At 35.5% G+C, this 9,696-nt stretch overlaps 1 protein-coding gene across 1 annotated transcript; it reads right to left on the reverse strand.

Moving 5' to 3' along the window:
- Positions 1-6,564: 6,564 nt before the first annotated feature.
- On the reverse strand, positions 6,565-9,684 carry Manf (mesencephalic astrocyte-derived neurotrophic factor). Its single transcript, XM_071593603.1, has 5 exons — positions 9,592-9,684; positions 9,376-9,475; positions 9,169-9,293; positions 8,944-9,085; positions 6,565-7,175 (listed from the first exon to the last, which is right to left on the reverse strand). The coding sequence occupies exons 2-5, from the start codon at positions 9,458-9,460 to the stop codon at positions 7,009-7,011; spliced, it is 519 nt and encodes a 172-aa protein (XP_071449704.1). The 5' UTR covers positions 9,461-9,475; positions 9,592-9,684; the 3' UTR covers positions 6,565-7,008.
- Positions 9,685-9,696: the final 12 nt, after the last annotated feature.

Genomic DNA, 9,696 nt, shown 5'->3' on the forward strand with positions numbered 1-9,696 from the left:
ATGTATTAAGAGGTGCTAGAGTGGCTGAGCAGCCCATTGGTATTTTTTATTTTAGAGTTAATAGCATTTACGTCGATAATATCTCTGCCAATATTTGTTAGCTATGAGGCAGCTTGATGCATTTTAATGTAGCATGTGGAAACTCTATTATGCATAATAGAGTGTTTGCACTTCAGTGTTGGACACTGGGGTTTCTTAAGGGTAATATGGATAATTGCATTTTATATCACAAAATATAAGCTAATCAGATTTTCATCTTAATAATAAATATTAAATAATGTGCCTCATACTAAGTTTTAAGTCTTCTTTTGTGCAATAACTAAAAATATGAATATGTGGGTAAAATGCTATATCAGAATTTTTAATATGCACTAATTTCAAAGTATGAAAATTATTTGCCTTATACAGGATTCGAACCTGGATCCCTCAATTTATGGCCCAGTGCGTTAGCCCATCAAGTTACCTAGGTATCCTCTTACACTGCAAAATTTTGGGGGCTTTAAAGGAACAAAATGTGATGAAATACTGTACATACAGTCACAGCTATTCTTAGTGGTGCATACTGCACCAGAGTCCACAAGGTTAAAGCCAATGTTAAAACCCTAATGTGTTTATCCTAGACAAATTCAAAGTACTTCCGCAGATTCCACTGCAGTACTTTAATGGAGTCATCGATTAATATGCATTAAAATAGCGGTCAATATGAAACTTCCTCATCATTTATGAAAATGAACTAAGTGAACATATTGGCCTGGCTCACCTCCAGACTTCTTGTTTTGCAGATGTGAGATTATCCTGGTAAAATTAGGGATAGTCACAGTTATCAGCTGAACTTATCTTCCCAGGATGTCTAATGGATGCATTCTAATTCAGTTAGTAGCAATCATTGTGTGATATCATACTTGCTTTTTCAGGAGATGTGTATGTGAATCCATGTTAATCCTTTGTGCAGGTGCACATATTCAAATGCAAAGGCCATCTTAAGTGTTATGAATTAGAATTTGCATGTCAATTTAATATAAGAACTTCAAACTAGATTTTTATAATTTCTGTGGAGTACATTGAACAAGATTGCCTAAAATTTAAGGGAACTATAAAATAGGGAATTTGTTATTTCGAAATTAGTGGTACCAAAAGGAAATTGCTGAAAGCTTTATTATTATTGGTAATCTAGTAGTTAAGGTAGGTTTTAGATGGACACAACCACACTATTGTACGAGACCTCCTCTATAATTACAATAAGCCCCTCTTCAATTTCACATATGTACTTCCTTCCACCCTTCTCTCCGTCGAACTTGTCTATTCTATTTCTTCCGCTTCCTCATTTACCCAGCATTCTCCCCTCTATTACAGTCTTCAACCTCTCATTGTAAATCAAAATGTTCTGCCTTATCTTTCTTGCCTCCTTTTAATTTCTCCCAAAAATCCCTCCTTCCCCATCATGCCTTGCACTTCCCCATTTGTTTTCCTTTCTTTCTACTTCACCTTTTCAATCCTTCCCCACATCCATGTTTCAAAAGCCTTCAATCTTAGCGTATCATCTTTCTTCAATTACCATTTTCCACTCCCTAAATACTCATTATTCAACTGTTGGCAAACCTTTTCTTAGCATCCCTACACAACACCCCTGTCATTGTTTCTGTTGCAAGGGGCTTTTCGAATGCGACACAAAGGGTATCAGGGAAAGTCACATTAAACACGCCAAGTCTTACCAAAAACATCATCTATTATACAACCTCAGACACATTATACCATTTACATAAGTATGAGCAATTGAGTATTATGGATGGATAGACCCTTAGTAACCTAACGTGAGAACGGGCAACATTAGCATGGTGGAACATTACCTGGGACGGGGTTAAGGCAGGATAGATGCGCTCACGAAATTCATAACTCAGGCAGGGCCCTTGTCCGAAGGTAAGGTCCAACGAGTATGGGAGCAGCGAACACTGCCACAGACACTGTAACACAGGCATGGCCCTCGTCCGTCAGAAAGTAAGGAATAAAAGCAGGAGAGACGTGGTCATAAAACCCATGACCCAGGCAGGGCCCTAGTCCAAAGGTAAGGTCCGACAAGAAGTGTAGGAGAGGCGAACACTGTCACAGACATTGTAACATGGGCAAGGCCCTGTCTCATTCTCTAACCCTGCCTATCTACCACTCACATCTGAGAAGCCTGAGTCATGTAGATAGATAGATAGATAGTGGTCTTTATTTGGGCGAAATGTACAGGTTGTGGATAAGTTGCCTATCCCTAAATTCTACTCTTATTTTCTGCAATATATTCATTAATTCTACATGGGTCTCAAGCTCCTTAGGAAAAAGTAGAAAAAGTCTTTTTTCTAAATTTTTTTTATTTTTCAGCATCGTTTTTGTATAGCTTGATACACTTTTCCCAGCATTTCTCCAATGGCTCAGAAACTTGGTATTGAAGCAAAACAATAGGAGCCTTTTGAAATGTGGATGTAGAATTCCTCAGTGAATTTAATTTCTATTTCCAGTTCTTCCCGTGTCTCTTTTACTGTTCCCCCACATACTCATAGAAAGACACCAAGTAAATGCACTAAATTAATAATGGATAATCCTGTCGTACTCCTTTTCCTGGCACTGCCCATCCTTCACTCACACCTGTATAGCATGGGACATGTACAGGTTGCAGATAAGTGTCCTATCCCTCCAATCTACTCCTATTTCCTGTAGTACATTCATTTACTCTATCCAATTCACTCTGTGAAATGCTTTTGTTGAAAGCTTTTTTTCATGTAAAAATAAATATTATTTTTTATATTAGCACAAAACTAATTCCTTGAAAATATGGATGAATAAAAATTCAGAACATTTTCACCCTCAGAAGACTACCACAGCCCACATTTTATGGGGTGAAGTAGTCCACTAAGTGGAGTGCTGGGTTACCAAGAAGTGGGCTCAGGTTCAATTCTGGGTGGTGTCTAATAGCAACCTCAGCTTCGCCTAAGTTTTCTGATTTTTCAGTTATCAGATTGTACTGGTCAACCAGAAGTATTAGATGGAAGGAAAACCCTCAAGTGTGAATTCCTCATACCATTACATTTTTTATTTGGCGAGCTCTATTCATTGCTGACCATGATGCTTTATGTACTTGATATTCTTCACACATACTTGTAGCATACAGTATTATATTATTATGTGCCCAATATCACAAGGAGACTCAACCTTTCCATCTTTCCCGACACTGCAGTCAATAATTATAACATGTAGGTACCTACCCACTTTACCAATATATGCCAAAATATCCATTTGTTTGAGCCCTGGAAAACTTAGGGAACTTTTAATGATAGGATAGTGGTCAACCTGGTAATTGTAGAACACTTTTAAAATTTCATTTAATATTTAACAAGAGTTTAATGATACCTGTGATTCATTGAGTGTCATGCTCACATGTTTACCCACTTACAATTTAACGTTCAACTCTACTCAACTTCCATTAATAAGCAAGCACTGCCTAAGAGACAAACTAGATATTACTTGCAAAGCATTTGCAAAATATTCCATGTGGGCTTTAAAAATCACCAAAGAAATTGATGATGAAATCTTTTCATTACTTCCTGCCAATAAGAAGTAATGTCAATGAAACTCTGAAATTGTTCCAATGTTAAATGTCATACTTATAAAAGGTTTGCATCCTGAACATTCATAAAAAATGGAGAGGTGCCCAGAGAAATGTTGGTGATCTACCAGTTAAGGTAGGTTTTGGATGGACGCAGTCATTAGTGGTAAATGATAATTTCCTTACCTCTCCCATACAAACAATCAGACATCCAACTCTACATTAAGCCCTTCTATAATTCAGTATACTTTGTTCCTCCCTTCATTCCATCTTACTTGTCTATCTTCTTCATCATTGGCCCAAAATGTTCTCCTCTATCACTCTCTTCAACATCCATTACCAATCAAAATACTCTGCATCCATTTTACCTACCTTCTTCTAATTTCTCTTTACTTCGTTATTTCTCCCCCACCAAGCCTAAGCCATTCTCATTTGCTTTCTGTCCACTTCATCTTTTCCATCCTTCTCTACATAAACATTGAAAATGCCTTCAAGCTACATCTATCATCTTGATTCAATGACAATGTTCCACGCCATACAAAATGAATTATAAAATTTGCTTTATGAATTTCAACAATGGTCTATCACTGATGTCTATTGTATATACTCTACATATTAATGAATGTGTTGATGGATATCCAGCCATAGATATTTGGTGTTTATCATGGAAATGTTGTGCTGTGTTGACGTCAGCCTATATTTCCCATCTGTTGGACAATTTAATTCATTTTTTTACATTTTTATGCACCTCTTTGAATTGTTAAGGTTTTATTTACCAAGCAATATCATCTTTTTATGACACTAACTTTCTCTTTGCCCTTCCTGGAAAAACTTGTCATGAAAGGTTTAGGCTATTTTGTAACCCCAGTTTAAGAGATCTGGCCTAGATTATTTCTCAATCATACCATCACATTACATGAGCAGTTCTTTTCTCATTTTCTTCCCGCTGTTAATCCCTACCTCTTTCTCACCTAAAGGTAGTGTTCTTTTACAACTATTTCAAGGAAACATTTGGGCTATATGAGCATTGTCATGTGGCCAGCATTAATTAAGGTGAAAGAGAAATGTCAGGCATTAAAATCCTGTTTGTTTAAGTAATACATCTGAAAATTGCAAACCATTTTTCTAATTTTCTAAGCCATTGTAGCTTCAATCAGGTTTTTGATGTAAATTATTATCTACATTTCATATTATTTAAAAATCATTTTGCATAATAATCACACTTTAACACATTTGTGGACAAAAACACAAGTATGATCAGGTAAATGAAGGTCAGGCATCAGAGAAAAAATCCACTAGGTTGTTTAAAAATTCAACAAAATGGAGGTTTGAATACAGATAGGTGACATTCTGAAAGAACTACTTAATGGTTTAGGAAAACTTGAAAGAAAGATTTTATGAACTAATTTGCAGCATTTATGAGGGATGAATTTGGCCAGAAAACTTAGATCAGTGTTAGTTCCCATCCCAAAAATGGGAAGGGCAGCCATATTAGAGGATGTATTAGCTTGTTTCGTAGATTTTAAGTTGTTCCGTTGAATGAATTAGGTAAATTAATGAAAATATTGCAGAAAACAGGAATAGACTGGAGTTAAGCAACTTATCCACAACCTGTACATGGCTTAGACTGCTCAGGTGCAAGTAGTGGATGGAGAGTCCAGATGGGCATGGCTATGAAGAGAAGACAGGGGTGTTCGTTATCACTTGTGCTTTTCAAAATTACTACGGAAGAATAGTAAAAGGAAATATTTATAATGGCAATTGGAAAAGTTATTATGGAATTCATTAAATCAGTTAGGTTTACGGATGATCACGCTTTCCTTAGCCACCCAAGGGGTTATCATCCCTGTACAGAAGATTGGTAAATTAGTGTAAAAGGTATGGGATGAGAATCAATTCAAATAAAGCAAAGGTCAGAGGGTTTTGAGAAAGAGGCTAACCTGTTTCAGAAGTGTTTTGGATCACAATGGTCAAAGTAGTAGGGACATATGAAGATTACATTGGGCAAGGAAACTTTCACGAGGAGGGAATCGATTTTGTTTTGTAGTGTGGAAACGTGATCATTGAAGCAAGATGATAGATGTGCATTGGAGGCTTTGGAATTATGGGTGTGGAGAAGGATGTAAAATAAAGAGACAGAAGCTCTTGCAATTTTGTCTCTCTTATTATGGAACAGTTCCACCACATCACACCTGAATCTGTAATTTATATGAGGATGTAAAAGGTGGATTGGACAGAATGGAAAACAAACCAGAAAGTGCTAGCCATGGTGGTGGAGGAGAGAGGATTTTTTGGAGATATTCTTTTTCATTTTAAACTAAAATGGTCCAAGTAGACGTGACATAGAATTGCATCAGGCAAAGAAGCTTTTACAAGAATGAGGTAATTGAAATTAAACCACTTGGCTTTTCCACAACCATTTTTTTATTTACTACCTAGGTTTTGTTATGGTATAACATGATGATGACGTTTCTGATGGTGTTATACCATAACCAAACCTAGGTAGTGAATAAAAAATTGTCCTATGTGGAAAAGCCAAGTGGTTCAATTTCAATTTGAAGATTTTCCACCAAGTGATGCCCGAAATTGTTTTATTTTAAGAATGAGGGAATCGATGATAGTGACATTAAGTAATGATGTTGAGAAAAGATAATAGACAACTTTGGTATATATAAGATGGATGAGTAATGGGATGCAAGACTTGTGATAGAGGGAAGAACATTAAGCAAGCAAAGAAGGGGTAAGAATAGCTATTTAAGTGTAGAATGGAAGAAAGTATGCAAAATTGAAGGGTTTACTGCAGTGATGCATGCCTTAACAAATGTATGAATGCATGTTGCCCTACTCCCTGCCATACACTCTTGTATGGTGTAATCTTTCATCAAATTGTTATATTACATTATTATTCAGCATCAAAGATTTTTACAAATACTCCCAAACTGAGGTTTGGAAGTTTTTTCAAGCCAAGAAGACAGCTGTGTTAATAAATTATATATATTTTCCAGCGCATTATTACATGTAATATCAGTGCTGTTACTCTGTTTTCCTCCATATTACTGCTACTTGGTAATTCACAATGACATGTTTAAAGGAAAAAGTGCTAGACTTTAGAATACATTCATTTCACTATAACACAATTTTATTTGAAATGATAATTCCTCACAATACATTCACACATTTCACTCATGTAATGCACACACATTCTTGCATCAATGAGGCCTTTGTTCATAAATAATTGCAATTTAATAGATCCTGTAGAAATAGGAAATATAACGTTCCCCTGGCTAAAAGGAACGTCACAGAATCGGTCGATGAATCTCTTCACATTCATTAGCCAGTTCATCAAAGTCTTGGTACCACTCAGTCAATGTAACAAACAAAGAACGATGAAGTATACACATATAAGAATCCTGTTAACCCACTCAAAGTTCATCACGCATATACTTTGGCTTGAGCTCTTCTATCCTCTTGATAAAATCTGTCTTCTCAATGCAGCCTTCACAGTTCTCATCCCAATCGCTGAGTATTTTCTTTAAATCCCTAACTTTCAGTTTCTTCAGCTCCACAGTCTTTAAATCAATTGTTTTATCTGAAAGTAAAAAAAGAAAGGATTTTGTAACCTAGGCAATGTTTTGTCAATTCAAGGATTTCACCTAAACCAAATTTTAAAATGATTCACCGAGACGCGTATCAGACTGCCAATAAACTAAATTAAATTTAATGTAGCATTCTGTTCGGCCAAGGATGGCTACATTTGTGTCTGAATTGAATATGTAATGGCTATGTAATGCTGATTATGCACAACTATTGATTTAGTGTATTATGATACCAGGGATTTTTCCATGCTATTAAATGATTTGAAGAAGTATTTCAATTAAATTAATTTCTGAGGCTCAAATATCCTTCATAAATAAAGACATTATTATTATTATCATCATGATCACACAAAATATTTTTTGAGATTCAAAACTGCAGTCTAATGGTGCTAGTTATTTTTAAGAATTTTTTCATTGATGGTGTTTTAAAACTTCAAGGTTTACCAGCCACTATTATAGTTAGGAAGAGGTTTTCCATCCCTAATGGATGATTAATTCGCAGGACCAACTTTCTTGGTCTTCAACAGCTACAATATCATAATGCACATATGCATGCATAAGAAAAAATTTGAAGAAAATGAGTCGTGAGGGCACATGCCCAATTTTCATGTTAGGTGATTCCACATGGAATAGATCTATGAGAGAAAGTTCTTTAACCATTTCTAGGGTATAAGAATTCTAGATAGCTAGGTCACCTACTTTCTCTTAGACCAGTTTTATTTTGATTTTGTTGGATTGATTACATAATGATTAAATGCCAACTTTGAACATATTTCTTGTCACATTGAGTTGTGATGGATTAGCTTATGGTATTATTTTTATTTTAAGGTTGAAAATTGACCATGGTTTGGAACCAATTCATTATAACATGTACAAAACTTAAAAATATTAAACAAATTCACAACAATGGGAGCATTCCCCTAAGCAGAGCCCTCCAAGGTAATTAGAGTGGTTAAGTGGGAAAATGGTAGGCTGAATTGAGCATATCGATTGGCTTTGGTAGGGAGTGAAAACAAGAAACACCAGTAATGACAATTAAAACTACCTGAAGTTGAATAGCTTAAAATTGCCCTAAAAGCTAGGTAAACTAAAACCACCTACTACTCACCCAAGTGATGGCTTGGAGAGAAAGATTTTTAATTATTAGCTTTTCTTAGAGGTCTATATGTATGCATAACTAATAAAATAGGATCAATTTGATAATGCATATGAAATGTAAGGCTAATAATATGACTCATGACGTGCCATGCTAAAAAAGAAACAATAAATGTTGCAACAAGCATTACAAGTAAATATTTAATAGAAATTGATTAATAACATTAAAAATAGTCTTCTTTGTTTAACTTTAATTCATGCCATTGAGCCATTGCTAGAGTAGAGTAGTTCGAGTTACAACATTCTTCAGCGACAATTGCTTAATCAAAAGTAATAACTATTACCAGATTATTTCTGGAAGGAGTAAAATGAACGCAAGGAAGGTCTCACAATATAAATAAAAATAACACAAATTGGACACACTGGGGTTAAGGATGGCCCACAAATGACCCCTTCCAATGGATTCTATTTCACATATGGAGCTCTAAATAGGATACTTACGTGGAGGCAAAACTTGAAACAAAATAAAATGCAAATCCCAACAAGCTCTTGCCCAAGGATAACACAGATAAAAATTTAACAGGCAAGCAAAGCATTCATTGTTTCCAATTCACAGCATTTACAGTGAGAAAAACATTTGTAATACGTAGAATTTTCTTAACTTACCATATCTTAAATCGCATATTTGGGAATCCATCTTCTTGAGTTTCTCACAAATCTTGTCCGGTGGCATCGACCATGAAACTGGCCTCGAAAGTTCTCCAAGAATACCTGTCGCGGACTCTTCCAGACCACCCAAGTAGTAGCACTAAAGAGAAAATATTATTATAACATACATTAAAAAATAAAAAACTAAGTTCGATCTTATCGTGAACCACAGCTAATACTCACAAATCTATTTTCTTTCCCTTTGAGATTTTTGCAAAACTTCTTGAACTCCGATTCGATTAACTTTGTGTCTTTTTTTATCTTGTCTGACAAAGATTGACTAAATCTTTCCACGACTGTGATGCACACTATAATAAAAGATATTGACAGTTAGAATGATCAACAATAAATTTCACCAAATAATTCCAGGCCATTAAAATGTATCCTTACCTTCACAGTCTTCTTTCTTCAACGATATTACGCTACTAAATAACGATAAGGCGCAAAATAGAAATACTGCAAAGTGAGGCTTCATTGTAAATAGAATAATCTGAAATTAATAAACACCAATGAGTATAAAAATCCGGTAATAGCCAAGATCAGTCACTGAACCGACGTGAACACATCAAACTCCTTCTAGTGTCCAAACTCAAATTGAGGAGTTACCTGCGATACAGCGAACTTTATTTCTAACGACGAAACATTCGTGGCTATTCGTGTACCACCTCTCCTCGCACCACGTTGATTTCAAGCTGCTTCACCAGCTGGCGG

Source organism: Hetaerina americana, unplaced genomic scaffold (assembly GCF_022747635.1).
Source record: "Hetaerina americana unplaced genomic scaffold, ioHetAmer1.1.p SCAF_6, whole genome shotgun sequence".
Classification (NCBI taxonomy): domain Eukaryota; kingdom Metazoa; phylum Arthropoda; class Insecta; order Odonata; family Calopterygidae; genus Hetaerina; species Hetaerina americana.

Excerpts from the sequence above, each read along its gene's own strand:
- Manf (XM_071593603.1), bottom strand. The coding sequence starts at position 9,460 with ATGAAGCCTCACTTTGCAGTATTTCTATTTTGCGCCTTATCGTTATTT. Across the intron at positions 9,086-9,168 it reads AAGGGAAAGAAAATAGATTT|TGCTACTACTTGGGTGGTCT; the intron begins GTGAGTATTAGC and ends TTTTCTCTTTAG. Across the intron at positions 7,176-8,943 it reads AATATGCGATTTAAGATATG|ATAAAACAATTGATTTAAAG; the intron begins GTAAGTTAAGAA and ends TTTTACTTTCAG.